General features: G+C 37.3%; 1 protein-coding gene across 4 annotated transcripts in view; it reads left to right on the top strand.

The window, feature by feature from the left end:
• The window catches only part of CENPC (centromere protein C), a 91,154-nt gene that overhangs the window by 64,897 nt on the left and 9,321 nt on the right, over positions 1 to 16,936 (top strand). For 2 of the 4 annotated variants that reach the window (XM_022561684.3, XM_022561683.2), the window contains exons 13-15: positions 5,513 to 5,572; positions 15,569 to 15,673; positions 16,463 to 16,591. In XM_022561684.3, coding sequence (XP_022417392.1) covers positions 5,513 to 5,572; positions 15,569 to 15,673; positions 16,463 to 16,591 — 294 coding nt within the window. The other 2 variants (XR_002642964.3, XM_089911998.1) reach the window with 2 other exon arrangements.

Here is a 16,936-nt window from a genome sequence, read left to right as displayed (position 1 = left end):
TAGGGGGTTAGCAGTGGAAGGTGGAGAGCAGTAGTAGGATTTTAGGTGTTTTTGATGGTAGAGTCAACATGATCTCCTGATGGATGGGATGTAAGGTGTAAAAGAAAGTGAGGTGTCAAGGATAATGGACTTTAAAGTTTTTGGCCTGAGCACCTGGAAGAATGGCGTTGTCATTTCTTGATTTGGAAACTACTAGAGAGGGGCAGATTTGGGGGAAAAGAACAGGATCTTAGATTTGGACATTCTGTATTTCATATTATTCTTATCCTTTGTATCCTTATCATTTGTGAGGTCTGTTAAGGATCGCCAGAGTTGACGGTAAAGTGTTTGCTTTGCAGTGGTCTGTCTCTCCTATTTCCTGCAGTCTTTACTATGTACATTTCAGCGCTCTTACTGAGCATGTAAGTTTGCATATGGAATGTACCTGTTTTGGTCAAATTTACCTTCTTGATCATGTTACAACGCTTTTACTTTGTAGTCTTTTTTTGTCTAATATTAACATTGTGACTCCCTGCTTTCTTTTGGTTTGTTTTTGTTTCTTATATTTCTTTTCTTCCTTTTGCTTAACCTTTTTTTTTTTTTTACCAAACTAAAGCAGAGTGGCTTCAAACAGCATGATTGAATTTTTATTTTTGACTTGCTCTGTCAGTATATTTTTCCTTTAATAAATGTTTAACAGATACGCTTTGTTACTTCTTTGTAAAGTTGGTAGATAAGTCTCACACATGCTAGCAAGGACTCAGGAACTTTCTTTTTTATCACAATGAACAACTAGTCAAATAGTAAAAGTCTTTTGAGTCACAATCTTTTTGTCCTTTAAACTATTTGGCTATTGCTCTTTTATCTCATGATAGCTAATGCTTATGAGTAGATATTGTAAGCCAGCCTTACTTATTTTTTCCTTTGTAAATAACCTGTTTCTTCCATTTTCATGCTTATTAGGCTTTGTTAGTCTTTGAAATTCTGGAGTTGTCTCTGTGTTTGGCTTTGTTTTGTTTTATACTCTTCTGGGAAATAATTTTAAATTTACTCAAATACCATATCCCCTTCATCCAATTCCCATAATTTCCAACATTTTACAATATTTGTTTCATTTCCCTCCCTGCCATCTCTACATAAATGTTTATACATGTTTATTAGTCTTTTTTTTTGGACTGTTCGAGTGCAAGTCGCATACATATTATTGTGTGAGTATGTGCAGACATGATGCAAGACAAGAACATAATCACTCTTCATCCATCCACGTCAGGAAATCAGCATTAATATAACACTAGTCTTCCTTCACTGACTCCATGCAGATTTCACCAGCAGTTCCATCAGTTTTCCTTTTTCTCTCTGGTTCAGGATCCAATCTAGGATCATGGACTGTGTTTGGGTCTCATGTCCCTTCAGTTTCTTTCAATAAGGAATAGTTCTTTAGTCTTCTTTTAACTTTTCTGACCTTGACACTTTTTTAAAGAGCTTTTCATTCTTTAGAATGACCTTCAACCTGGGTGTCTCTAATATTTCCTCATGATCAGATATGAGCCATGCATATTTAACAGAAACACTACAGAAATGGCTGTGTTCTTTGTGCATCACATTAGGAGGCAAACAGTGCTGACTCATCTTCTACTAGTGATTTTACTTATTTATTTAATTTTAAAATAAATTTATTTTATTTATTTATTTTTGGCTGTGTTGGGTCTTTGTTGCTGCGTGCTAGCTTTCTCTAGTTGCAGCGAGTGGAAGCTACTGTTCATTGTGGTGTGCAGGCCTCTCATTGAAGTGGCTTCTCTTGTTGCAGAGCACGGGCTCTAGGTGTGCGGGCTTCAGTAGTTGTGGCACACAGGCTTAGTTGCCTCGCAGCATATGGGATCTTCCCAGACCAGGGCTCAAGCCGGTGTCCCCTGCATTGGCAGGTGGATTCTTAACCACTGCATCACCGGGGAAGCCCCTCTACTAGTGATTTTAATCTTCATCACCTGTTCAAGTTATTGTCTGCCAGGTTTCTCCACTCAGGGTTTTTCTCTTTGGTAATTGATAAGTATTTTGTGGAACGATATTCTATTTTAGTAACTTGTCCCTTTTCAAACCTCTGCACCAATATTAGCATCTTTTGAATATTCCCACCTGAATCCGCTAATGGTGGTACCAAATTACTATTTTCTATTTCCCTAATTTCTTCTCTGTTAATTAGTTGGCATCCTATAAGAAATAGTTTTACTTACTCCTTCCCCATTTATTTATTCATTATTCATTTATTTATATTATTATGGACTACTACTGGGTTCCTATTCTATTCAGTGGGTTATAATCTTTATCATTTATTCTGGTACTCAAATTGTGCCAAATTTGGCCAGGAGGAGACATCCTTTCAACTGGTTCCTGAGACCTGTTGTCATGTTTCTGTCATTTTTTGAATACTGTCTTATTTTTTGGCAGAAGATGTTCCAGGCTCCTTCCCTTGCCTCTACTCTGGAATCAGTTATTTCTCCAAAGGAACCTAGTGGAGGGATGACATTTAGAAACTTAGATCCGGGTGCTTGGTGTACTCATTGTTACTGGGATATCACGGCTTTTAGGTTCTCTCAGTGGACTGAGATAGGAAATAGATAAACACACACATACATATATATGTACACTGTACATACACAAGCATCTGTATCTTCTTTCTGTATTTATTCAGGCATCCCTTGCTTTATTGCTCTTTGCTTTAATGTGTGTCACAGATTTTGCATTTGTTACAAATTGAAGTTTTGCGGCAGGCAGCCCTGATCAAACAAGTCAATTGGCACCATTTTCCAATGGCATTTGCTCACTTAGTATCTCTGTGTCACATTTTGGTAGTTAACACAATATTTCATTATTATTATATTATGGTAATCTGTGATCAGTGATCTTTGTTACTATTGTAAAAAAACATTGTGACTTGCAGAAGGCACAGATGATATGTAGCACTTTTTAGCAATAAAGTATTTAAGATACATTGATTTTTAGGCATAATTCTTTTGCACACAATAGACTACATTATAGTGTAAAATAACTTTTATATGTATTGGGAAACAAAAATATTCATGTGACTCACTTTATTGCCAAATTTGTTTTATTGCAGTGGTCTGGAACCAAACTCTCAATATCTCTGAGGTGTTTCTGTATTTAGAAACCATGAGTTCACATCAGTACCTCCAACTCCAGTCCAGCATGTTCGACTTTCCCTTTTCCATTTTTGTTTTGTTTTGTTTTTGTGGTACGCAGGCTTCTCACTGCTGTGGCCTCTCCCGTTGCGGAGCACAGGCTCCAGACGCGCAGGCTCAGCAGCCATGGCTCATGCGCCCAGCCGCTCCGCGGCACGTGGGATCTTCCCGGACCGGGACACGAACCTGTGTCCCCTGCATCAGCAGGCAGACTCTCAACCACTGCACCACCAGGAAAGCCCTCCCTTTTCCATTTTAATAAATCCTTTCTCAAGGATAGTGAGAAGCCTGGCTCCCATTATCCTCAGTATATTTATTCATTTGCTTTGTTCCTTCTCTTGTCTCCCACAGTTGCCTCCAGAGCCCACTGCTATAGGAAAATTTCCAAGAACGATTAATCCTCTACTTGTTATAGTGGGAAGTACAAGGGAAATTGTATATATATATATATTTATTTTTTGGAATAGCTTTATTGGGATGTACTTCACATACCATACAATTAACGCATTTATAGTATATAATTCAGTAGTTTATAATTATCACCACAGTAAATTTTAGAACACTTTCATGATCCCAAAAAAGAAACCTACTCTTCAGCTGAGAATGTAATGAAAACTTAGACCTGCTTTTCAGGAAATGTATATTACACACAAAATTGTATTAAAAATCTAAGATGGTTCATGGATATAAAGTATTCTAGTCTCATATTGCTGCATAACTTAACATCCCAAACTTAGTGGCTTAATACAACAGTCGATTTAGCTCTTATGGTTCTGTGGGTTGACTTAGTTTATTAGCTGGGCAATTCTCATTTTGGCTCTCATGCATTTGTAGTTAGATGCAAGCTGCTGGGGCTGGAGTCACTTGAAATATCAGCTGGACTGGAAATCCATGGTGACTTATTTACTCATATATTTGGTACCTTGCCAGGGTGGCTGAAATAATTGGGGGCTGGCCAAGCATCTCTTTTTCTCCACATGGCCTTTCCACTTGGTTATCTTGGGTTTCCTCACAGCATGGCAGTCTTGGGGTAATCAGTCTTCATAATGATGGCTGTCTTTCCTCAGACTGAAGTTCCAAGAGATCCAGGTGGCACCTGCATGTCTTCTGAGGAATTAGCTTTCGAAGTCCCAGAATGTCATTTCTGTGCATTCCATTAGTCAAGCAACTCACTAAGGCCAGTGGTGATTCAAGGAGAAGGCAATTAAACTTTGCCTCTTGATAAAGAACAGCGTTTGTGCATAGGAAGGGAAATAATTGATGGTTGTTATGTTTAGATGCTATTTATCACACTCAAGTTTAGAACTCTTGACCTGATTGTCACACTGCTAAGTAAATTCAGTATGGTTGCACTATTTACAACTTTAAGAATCATAGATTACTTTATTAACACAGTAATTATTCATTATCACTCCTTGCATTTTTATCCACCCAGTGGCTTATTTCACTTAAAGTCCACAAGCAATAGAAAACCTGTTTGTTTTTTGTTACTTGTAACTGTTATCGCCTTAAGATATATTCACTGTAGCAAAATCTAGAGACATATTATACTGATTTTCACTAGCCTTCATTTCTCAGCAGTGAAAAGCAAAGGGAGTAATAAAATGTATTGTCAGGTTGACAGATGAATGGATAAAGAAGATGTGGCACATGTATACAATGGAATATTACTCAGCCATAAAAAGAAACGAAATTGAGTTATTTGTAGTGAGGTGGATGGACCTAGAGTCTGTCCTACAGAGTGAAGTAAGTCAGAAGGAGAGAAATACCGTATGCTAACACATATACATGGAATCTAAAAAAAAAAAAAAAAATTGTTCTGATAAACCTAGGGGCAGGACAGGAATAAAGACACATACGTAGAGAATGGACTTGAGGACACGGGGAGGGAGAAGGGTAAGCTGGGATGAAATGAGAGAGTAACACTGACATATATACACTACAAAATGTCAAATAGATAGCTAGTGGGAAGCAGCTGCATAGCACAGGGAGATCAGCTCAGTGCTTTGCGACCACCTAGATGGGTGGGATAAGGAGGGTGGGAGGCAGACACAAGAGGGAGGGGATATGGGGATATATGTATGCATATAGCTGATTCACTTTGTTATATACCAGAAACTAACACAATATTGTAAAGAAATTATACTGCAATAAAGATGTTATAAAAAAAAGGAGTATGCATCCAAGTAAAGAACTGTTATTTTCTAAGAAAAAAAATGTATTTTCAGGTTGAATTTTATTTTAAAATATTTATACTGAAGTTGACTGAGTAGCACACTTTAACTCAACATGAAATTAGTGGCCATTGCTCATGATATTGCTTCTGCAATTTGCAGATGATTCAAGAGTAAAAAGGTCTGACTCAACACCAGAGAACAAGGTGCATCGCAAATTAGGTAAGATTACTTTTCTTTTAATATTTTCATATTATAAAACCTTTATTTCTAAATATAACTTAATTTTTTCTCAGGCAGGGGGAAAATATTATTTGGATTAATTGTCAGAGAAAGTAAAACTTGTATTTAGTTTTCATGAATTTCATGGTAATCATCACAGGCCACTGAGTTTCTTTATCATCCATTTATGAAGCCTGTAATCCTCTCACTCATTGCTCTATAGTAGGGAGCTGATAAGCTAAGAAGCTCGGGTGGAGAATTCTATAAAATGTAACTGCTAGGTAGATGGCATCCCTGACAACTTCTCCCGTTTTTTCCAGTTCACACCTAAACAAAGCAGTAACTAGGATAAGTAAGCTGGGAGCTAAGGAATCCATGGAGAGGCTCACATGAGGATTAAAACTATGCTTTTCAAAGAGATATTTGCTGGTCAAGATTCATGGGACCTCTCACCTTTGTGGAACTGGAGTGGCTTTTTATCTCTCCCCCTATACTTGAGGCTTCTACACTTGTACCTGAAGAGAACCTGTAGGAATGAAGCTTTTTCTAATTGCTTCAACCAGAACCTCACATCTTGTCAGTTAGTATTTTGTAGGCCCATGTGAAGAGAGGCTGCTATACTTCTCGGTGCTTAATGCTTGTCTTGGAGTGGAATATGCCTAGAGTCAGAGTAGGCAAAGAGAAATAAAAGTGTCCCTGAGCAGGGGCTCCAGCAACCCAAGAGAGGAAAATCAAGAATTATGCCTAGCAACAGTAGGCAGCTTCTGGTGTGCTAGAACCATTGTAGTAGATGGATAACAATTTTAACAATGAAGGAAATATGAGTACTGTCAGAGATCTAGTTATATCATAGAAGGCTTTCTGGTTGCTAAAGCATAATTTTTCAGTTTAAAGAGTCAGTACATGAACTGAAAGTAAATATATTTTCTGTTGAGAGCTGAATTAGTAGCTGGTATTGACATTGAAGAAATTCATCAGAACAGAAATATAAAAAAAGATGGAAACAATGAAAAAAAAAATATGCAGTGGAAATAACATGGAGACAGCAGATAAAACATGCAAATAACAGGATTTCCGGAAAAAAGAAACAGATGGAGGAATGAAAACAGTTAAAGAAAGTACTAGTTAAAACTTCTCTGGGCTTCCCTGGTGGTGCAGTGGTTGGGAGTCCGCCTGCCGATGCAGAGGACGTGGGTTTGTGCCCCAGTCCAGGAAGATCCCACATGCCGCAGAGCGGCTGGGTCCGTGAGCCATGACCGCTGAGCCTGGGTGTCCGGAGCCTGTGCTCCGCAACGGGAGAGGCCACAACAGTGAGAGGCCCGCGTACCGCAAAAAACAAACAAACAAAAAAAAACAAAACTTCCCTGGAGTAAAGATAGGCTTGATCTGCAATTTGAGAAAGTTTACCAACTGCCAGAGAGAATTAATGAAAAAGATACATCTCTAGACATAAGTGAATAAAATTCCTGAATTTCAAGGATAGAAGAAAGCTTCCAGACAGAAAAGTTACATATAAAGGAGAAAAAAAAACCCAACAAAACCTGACTGCCACGACTCACGTATGTAACTCTGGAAGAATAAAATAATATATATAGCCTTTCAGAAATGTATTACAGAGGCAGGCATAGTCAAGATGGCATACTAGGAGCATGTGGAATTCATGTCTCCTCACAACTAGGGCACCTACCAGGCACTGGTGGGGGACCACGGACACCTAAGGGGACAGGATGAACCCCCAGTGACTGGTTGTTTCTACTATACTTTTATTTTTCCTGATATATTTTTTATCTTTCTAATTTTATTTTTTATTTATTTATTTGTTTTGCGGTACGTGGGCCTCTCACTGTTGTGGCCTCTCCCGTTGCGGAGCACAGGCTCCGGATGCACAGGCCCAGCGGCCATGGCTCATGGGCCAAGCTGCTCCGTGGCATGTGGGATCTTCCCGGACCGGGGCACGAACCCATGTCCCCTGCATTGGCAGGCGGACTCTCAACCACTGCGACACCAGGGAAGACCTATTTTGTTTTTTATTCTTTGATATTGTACTGCTCCTTTTCTCTTTCTTTTTTTTTTTTATGCGCCACGAGGCTTGTGGGACCTTAGTCATCAGGCCAAAGGTCGTGCCTGAGCTCCTGTGGTGGGAGCTGCGAGTCCAAACCGCTGAACTAACAGAGAACCTCAGCCCCCACAGAATATCAATCGGAGTGAGGCCTCCTGGAGGTCCTCATCTCAGGACCAAGACCTGGCTCTATCCAAGTGCCTGCAAACTCCAGTGCTGGACGTCTCAGGCCAAACAACCAGTAAGACAGAAATACAGCACCACCCATCAAAAAAAAAAAAAAAAGGACAAAAAAATATGTTACAGATGAAGGAGCAAGGTAAAAACCCACCAAACCAAACAAATGAAGAGGAAATAGGCAGTCTACCTGAAAAAGAATTCAGAGTAATGATAGTAAAGATGATCCAAAATCTTGGAAACAGAATGGAGAAAATACAAGAAACATTTAACAAGGATCTGGAAGAACTAAAAAGCAAACAAACAGTGATGAACAACACAATTACTGAAATTAAAAATACTGTAGAAGGAATCAATAGCAGAATAACTGAGGCAGAAGAACAGACAAGTGAGCTAGAAAATAAAATGGTGGAAATAACTGTCAGGGAGCATAATAAAGAAAAAAGAATGAAAAGAATTGAGGACAGTCAGAGACCTCTGGGACAACATTAAACGCACCAACATTCAAATTATAGGGGTCCCAGAAGAAGAAGAGAAAGAAAAAGGGTCTGAGAAAATATTTGAAGAGATTATAGCTGAAAACTTCCCAAACATGGGAAAGGAAATAGACAATCAAGTCCAGGAAGCACAGAGAGTACCATACAAGATAAACCCAAAGAGAAACACACCAAGACACATATTAATCAAACTATCAAAAATTAAATACAAAGAAAAAGTATTAAAAGCAGCAAGGGAAAAGCAACAGGTAACATACAAGGGAATCCACATAAGGTTAACAGCTGATCTTTCAGCAGAAACTGTGCAAGCCTGAAGGGAGTGGCAGGACATATTTAAAGTGATGAAAGGGAAAAACCTGCAACCAAGATTACTCTACCCAGCAAGGATCTAATTGATTCGATGGAGAAATTAAAACCTTTACAGATAAGCAAAAGTTATGGGAATTCAGCACCACCAAACCAGATTTACAGCAAATGCTAAAGGAACTTCTCTAGGCAGGAAACACAAGAGAAGGAAAAGACCTATAATGACAAACCCAAAACAATTTAGAAAATGGGAATAGGAACATACATATTGATAATTACCTTAAATGTAAATGGACTAAATGCTCCCACCAAAAGACACAGACTGGCTGAATGGATATAAAAAGAAGACCCGTATATATGCTGTCTACAAGATACCCACTTCAGACCTAGGGACACATACAGACTGAAAGTGAGGGGATAGAAAAAGATATTCCATGCAAATGGAAATCAAAAGATAGCTGGAGTAGCAATTCTTCTATCAGACAAAATAAAGACTATTACAGGAGACAAAGAAGGACACTACAGAATGATCAAGGGATCAATCCAAGAAGAAGATACAACAATTGTAACAATATATGCACCCAACATAGGAGCTCCTCAATACATAAGGCAAATGTTAACAGCCATAAAAGGGGAAATTGACAGTAACACAATCATAGTAGGGGACTTTAACACCCCACTTTCACCAATAGACAGATCATCCAAAATGAAAATAAATAAGGAAACACAAGCTTTAAATGACACATTAAACAAGATGGACTTAATTGATATTTATAGGACATTCCATCCAAAAACAACAGAATACACTTTCTTCTCAAGTGCTCATGGAACATTCTGCAGGATAGACCATATGTTGCGTCACAAATCAAGCCTTGGTAAATTTAAGAAAACTGAAATTGTATCAAGTATCTTTTCTGATCACAATGCTATGAGACTAGATATCATTTACAGGAAAAAGACTGTAAAATATACAAACACATGGAGGCTAAACAATACGCTACTGAATAACCAAGAGGTCACTGAAGAAATCAAAGAGGAAATAAAAAAATACCTAGAAACAAATGACAACGGAAACACGATGACCCAAAACCTGTGGGATGCAGTAAAAGCAGTTCTACGAGGGAAGTTTATAGCAAAACAATCCTACCTTAAGAAACAAGAAAAATCTCAAATAAACAACCTAACCTTACACCTAAAGCAATTAGAGAAAGAAGGACAAGAAAACCCAAAGTTAGCAGTAGGAAACGATTCATAAAGATAAGATCAGAAATAAGTGAAAAAGAAATGAAGAAAACAGTAGCAAAGATCAGTAAAACTAAAAGCTGGTTCTTTGAGAAGATAAACAAAATAGATAAACCATTAGCCAGACTTATAAAGAAAAAAGGGAGAAGACTCAAATCAACAGAATTAGGAATGAAAACGGAGAAGTAACAACTGACAGTGCAGAAATACAAAGGATCACGGGAGATTAGACTACAAGCAACTCTATGCCAATAAAATGGACAGCTTGGAAGAAATGGACACATTCTTAGAAAAGTACAACCTTCCGAGACTGAACCAGGAAGAAATAGAAAATATAAACAGACCAATCACAAACACTAAAATTGAAACTGTGATTAACAATCTTCCAATAAACAGCCCAGGACCAGATGGATTCACAGGCAAATTCTGTCAAACATTTAGATAAGAGCTAACACCCATCCTTCTCAGACTCTTCGAAAATACAGCAGAAGGAGGAATACTCCCAAACTCATTCTACAAAGCTACCATCACCCTGAAGCCAAACCCAGACAAAGATGTCACAAAAAAAGAAAACTACAGGCCAGTATCTCTGATGAACATAGATGCAAAAATCCTCAACAAAATACTAGCAAACAGAATCCAACAGCACATTAAAAGGTTCATACACCATGATCAAGTGGGGTTTACCCCAGGAATGCAAGGATTCTTAAGTATACGCAAATCAATTAATAATGATACACCATATTAACAAATTGAGGGATTAAAAACCATATAATAATCTCAATAGATGCAGAAAATGCTTTTGACAAAATTCAACACCCATTTATGAAAAAACTCTCCAGAAAGTCGGCATAGAGGGAACCTAACTCAACATAGTAAAAGCTATATATGACAAATCCACAGTCAACATCGTTCTCAATGGTGAAAAACTGAAACCATGTCCTCTAAGATCAGGAACAAGACAAGGTTGCCCACTCTCACCGCTAGTATTCAACATAGTTTTCGAAGCCTTAGCCACAGCCATCAGAGAAGAAAAAGAAATAAAAGGAATCCAAAGCGGAAAAGAAGTAGTAAAACTGTCACTGTTTGCAGATGATATACTATCCATAGAGAATCCTAAAGATGCTACCAGAAAACTACTAGAGCTAATCAATGTATTTGGTAGAGTAGCAAGATACAATATTAATGCACAGAAATCTCCTGTATTCCTAAACACTAATGATGAAAAATCTGAAAGAGAAGTTAAGGCAACACTCCAATTTACCATTGCAACAAAAAGAATAAAATACCTAGGTATCAACCTACCTAAGGATACAAAAGACCTGTATAGAGAAAAATATTAGACACTAATGAAAGAAATTAAAGATGATACAAACAGATGGAGAGATATATCATGTTCTTGGGTTGGAAGAATCAACATTGTGAAAATGACTATACTACCCAAAGCAATCTACAGATTAAGTGCAATCCCTGTGAAACTACCAATGGCATTTTTCACAGAACCAGAACAAAATATTTCACAATTTGTATGGAAACACAAAAGACCCCGAATAGCTAAAGCAATCTTGAGAAAGAAAAACAGAGCTGGAGGAATCAGGCTCCTGGACTTCAGACTGTACTACAAAGCTACAGTAATCAAGGCAGTATGGTACTGGCAAAAAAAACAGAAATATAGATCAATGGAACAGGATAGAAAGCCCAGAGATAAAGCCATGCGCATATGGTCACCTTATCTTTGATAAAGGAGGCAAGAATATACAATGGAGAAAAGACAGCCTCTTCAATAAGTGGTGCTGGGAAAACTGGATAGCTACATGTAAAAGAATGACATTAGAACACTCCCTAACACCATACCCAAAAATAAACTCAAAATGGATTAAAGGCCTAAATGTAAGGCCAGACACTGTAAAACTCTTAGAGGAAAACATAGGCAGAACACTCCATGGGATAAATCACAGCAAGATCCTTTTTGACCCACCTCCTAGAGTAAAGGGAATGAAAACAAAAATAAACAATTGGACCTAATGTAACTTTAAAACTTTTGCACAGCAAAGGAAACCATAAACCAGACGAAAAGACAGTGCTAAGAATGGGAGAAAATATGTGCAAATGAAGCAACTGACAAAGGATTAATCTCCACAATATACAAGCAGGTCATGTAGCTCAATATCAATAAAAAACCCAGTCCAAAAGTGGGCAGAAAACCTAAATGGATATTTCTCCAAAGAAGATATACAGATTGCCAACAAACACATGGAAATATGCCCAACATCACTAATCATTAGAGAAATGCAAATCAAAACTACAATAAGGCATCACTTCACACCAGCCAGAATGGCCATCATCATAAAATCTACAAACAATAAATGCTGGAGAGGTTGTGGAGAAAAGGGAACCCTCTTGCACTGTTGGTGGGAATGTAAATTGATACAGCCACTATGGAGAACAGAATGGAGGTTCCTTAAAAAACTAAAAATATAACTACCATATGACCCATCAGTCCCACTACTGGTCACATACCTGAGAAAACCACAATTCAAAAAGAGTCATGTACCACAGTGTTCATTGCCGCACTATTTACAATAGCCAGGACATGACTGCAACCTAAGTGTCCATAAAGAGATGAATGGATAAAGAAGACGTGGCATATATATATATATATATATATATATATATATATATATACACACACACACACACACACACACATACACACAATGGAATATTACTCAGCCATAAAAAGAAATGAAATTGAGTTACTTGTAGTGAGTTGGATGGACTTAGAGTCTGTCATACAGAGTGAAGTAAGTCAGAAAGAGAAAAACAAATACCGTATGCTAACACACATATATGGAATCTTAAAAAAAAAAAAAAAGATTCTGATGAACCTAGGGGCAGGACAAGAATAATGATGCAGATGTAGAGAATGGACTTGAGGTCACGGGGAGGGAGAAGGGTAAGCTGGGACGAAGTGAGAGAGTAACATTGACATATATACACTACGAAATGTAAAATAGATAGCTAGTGGGAAGCAGCTGCATAGCACAGGGAGATCAGCTCAGTGCTTTGCGACCACCTCGATGGGTGGGATAGCGAGGACGGGAGGGAGGCGCAAGAGGGAGGGGATATGGGGATATATGTATACATATAGCTTATTCACCTTGTTATACAGTAGGTACTAACACAACGTTGTAAAGCAGTTATACTCCAATAAAGATGGTAAAAAAAAAAAAGAAATGCATTACAGTCCTTTGTTTTAACTAGCCACGATATCTTTCTTTCTGATAAGTGAATTTATTTTGCAGATAGCGCAAGATTAAGTTTAGCTTCCGCTATGTAAAATATCCATGTAAGGTAATCTAACCAACTATCATGTAAGTAAAAAATGAGTTCAAAGAGAGGAAACAGTGCTGAGGAATGATTCTGAATATATGTGGTTAAATTTAAACAATGTATATTTGTTTTCTGTTGCTGTGTACCAAATTACTACAAATTTAGTTGTTTAGACAACACACATTATTATCCCTTGGTTTCTGTGGGTCAGGAGCTCAGGCACAAATTAGCTGGGTCCTCTGTTCAAGGGTTTCACAGGCTGCAGTCCAACGTCTCAGCCTGGGCCATGATCTTACCTGAGGCTCGAGGTCCTGTTAACCACCACAAGCTCATGTAGTTGTTAGCAGAATTCAGTTCCTTGGAATTGTAGGACTGAGGTACATGTTTCCTTGGTGTCTGTGAGCCATGGGCCACTAGTCTCGATTTCTAGGGGTCACCTGCAGTTCCTTGTCGCATGACCCTTTTCATAGACCCTTCACGGTATGGCAGCTTGCTTCTCCAAAGTGAGCAAGGAAGAATTTTTCTCTCCTTCTGGCAGTGTCTTATATGTATGATCATGATGTAATCACAGAAGTGACTTCCCATTGCTTTTGCCATATTGTGTTGGGTGTGTCATAGGTTCCACATGTATCCCAGGGAAGGGGATTATATAAAGGTGTGTCTCATTGCTCACACCTTAGGATGTGTCTACTACTAAATGCTAATATGATTGGGGATTTATAAGTACTAAGTAAGGATTTTTGCAGTGATAGCTTGAAATCCACACTATCTTAACAAAACTTGGTGTGGTGGGGAGGAGAGTAGGAGTGGAAGAGGGGTAATAAAAGTAGTCTAAAAGTTTCATTTTACTAAATGAGAAAAAGGAGACGATAACATCTTGGTAGGGGATATAGTTTTTTTTGTTTGTTTTTTTGCTGTATGCAGGCCTCTCACTGTTGTGGCCTCTCCCGTTGCGGAGCACAGGCTCCAGACACGCAGGCTCAGCAGCCATGGCTCACGGGTCCAGCCGTTTCGCGGCATGTGAGATCTTCCTGGACCGGGGCACGAACCCGTCTCCCCTGCATCGGCAGGCGGACCCTCAACCACTGCACCACCAGGGAAGCCCCGGGGATATAGTTTTTAATATAATGATGGAGAAATGAGTATGACTGTTGAGTGTCAGGAATGGGAAGGTAACCAATATTAGAGTGAAAAAGCACAGTAAACTTTGAAATGACCAAGGTTTGGGGTATGGAGGAAGAAATGGTATTCTGACCAAACCAGTGAGAATGAGGGAGAAAAAGAATCACTGATGTAAAATAACCTGTAAATATAAAGTAAAATGGAAGAAATAAATAGATGTGTATTACTTGTTATACTAAATAAGTGTGAATGGATTGAATTCCTCTAGTAAGATAGAGACTATCAGATTTGGTTAAACAAAACAAACTTACCTATGTGTTTATAAGAAATACTTAAAACAGGTTTTAAAATAGAAGATTATCAAAGAATTAAGTAGGCTAATATCAACAGAAAGAAAGTATATTTTTTAATATTAGGTGAATTGAAATTTAAGGTTAAAAGTGCTGAACAGGATGAAGGACTTGTAATAATAAAATTAGCACTTTATGAAGAAGATAGAAAAATCATAAACTACTATGTACCAAACAACCTAGCAACTAAAATGTGTAAAGGAAAAAAACTAAGGAAAAGCAAGGAGATTTTAATTTAAACAATACAGTTAGACTGGGAGATTTTGTTAAACCACTTTCAGAATTGGACAACTCCAGCAAACCAGAAGTAAGTAAGAACATAGGAAGTTGATTATGTAGCCAACAAACTTAGTATATAGAACTTTGCCTTGTTCACATAAAACGAATAGATATGTGTGTATACACACAAACACATGTATACATAACCACCCCTGATTTATAAACTTCCTATTGTGGAGCATTTAGGTGGTTTTCAGTTTGCTTTTTGCTTTTTCTTTTCTGTTTCTATTATGAACAGTACTACCATGAATGTACTTAACACCTATATCTTTGCCCATTTTTGTGAATATTTTGCAAACTCATTTTCTAAAGATGAAATTTCTACGTCAAACAGTATTACAATTATAGGTATTGTCAAATTGTCATCAATCAGTTTACATTTCTACCTACAATATATGAGAATTCCGGTGTACCTTTAACATCATTAACCGTGAATGTTACCATGTTTTTAAATCTTTTCCAATCTAGTAGCTTGGCATTTCTTTAATAACACAAATATGTCTTAAAATTTGTTTTTCTAGTGTTTTGTCTAAAAGCATTTGTGTTCTAGAAAGTAATATCAATCTTTTCACTGCAGAGTATCATCCAACTAAACATATATGTGCATTTTTTGTCTGATGTCTTTTTACAGTATTGCCCTCCAACACACCAAATGTTCGCAGGACCATGAGAACACGATCAAAACCTTTGGAATATTGGAGAGGGGAGCGAATAGATTATCAAGGAAGGCCATCTGGTAAAATTTATGCTTTAGTGTCTCAAAATAATAATAATGATAATCGCTACAATTTATTTAGGTACATTACATGCCAAGTGCTGTCTTATGTATTTACATACATTACCTTATTTATTCATCATCCTCCAAAAATGTGACAATAGATTCAAGTCCAGATTTCTCTGATTACTATAGAGATGCTGATTTGTTTTCTTTTTGGTAGCAATTTGAGGTGAGCATGTGGCTTGATAGAGTGTTATTATTTTTATACTACCTAGCAAGGTTTTTAATTGCGTAAAATGAAGCATTAGATCAGAACATGAGAAAATTATAACTGTCAAAGATTAAGTATTCCCCATTATTATTCTCATTCTATTTTCTTATATTTTTCTACAAAAATTGTAGAGGGTGGGAAAGAAAGTATAGTGAGTGTTATCGTGAAGTTATTTCCTTTCTTTTGGTGTATATTTCTGAGTCAAAGGACTAAACTGACATGTGGATTACTATAAATAGTTCATTGCTGATCTTTGTGTTCTTTGTTTTTTACACTTCCACTGATGACTTGATTTCAAGCAACAGAGATCATTCAGTCATGTCTCATCAGTGCTTCTAGATTTAGGATAGAGACAAGTGAAATTGTCTCTATTCAAATGTTGTTTGAATTTTTAACTGTAGAGTGTGGTAAAACTAATGTATTCTTTGATACTTTGAAAGGAAACGTGCTGTATTAATTTAATGAGTTTTGTTTCAAGATTTTCACTCTGCCAGGTATGATAATTTACCTTTTTTTTTGTTGTTGTTAAATTTCAGGAGGATTTGTGATTGGTGGAATACTGTCCCCAGACAAAGTATCATCTAAAAGGAAAGCAAAAGGAAACTTGGGAAGAGTCAATACAATAGTTAATAGGAAAAGGATCTGTCTTGATAATGATGAAAGAAGTATGAACTTATTCCTTATTTTATAACAGTGCTTTGAGAAGTAGCTCTTTGCAAATTTTGAAATATATCTCTAAAAGCTTCAGATATACTACTACTTCAGGGTAAATTATCTTTTTAATGTCCACTTTTTTTCAGATTTTGAAAGTAAACTAATTTTATTCTTTTAAAAAAATCATTAATAGCAGAGTGTAAAACATTTCCACCTGAGTAAATTGACCTGTCAAATGAAGCTTATCTTTTCTGTGCTCGAATTATGGTTAAAATAAACATGTTAAAGAATTCTTTTTAAAGTGTATTGTATACTTCAGCTCTCTTAGAGAATATGCAAAACACCATTTAACTTCT

The sequence above is a fragment of the Delphinapterus leucas genome, chromosome 5, assembly GCF_059928025.1.
Source record: "Delphinapterus leucas isolate spDelLeu-1000000601 "Yukka" chromosome 5, BTC_Dleu_Yukka2, whole genome shotgun sequence".
Classification (NCBI taxonomy): Eukaryota; Metazoa; Chordata; class Mammalia; order Artiodactyla; family Monodontidae; genus Delphinapterus; species Delphinapterus leucas.
This window is presented reverse-complemented; position numbering and strand designations above follow the sequence as displayed.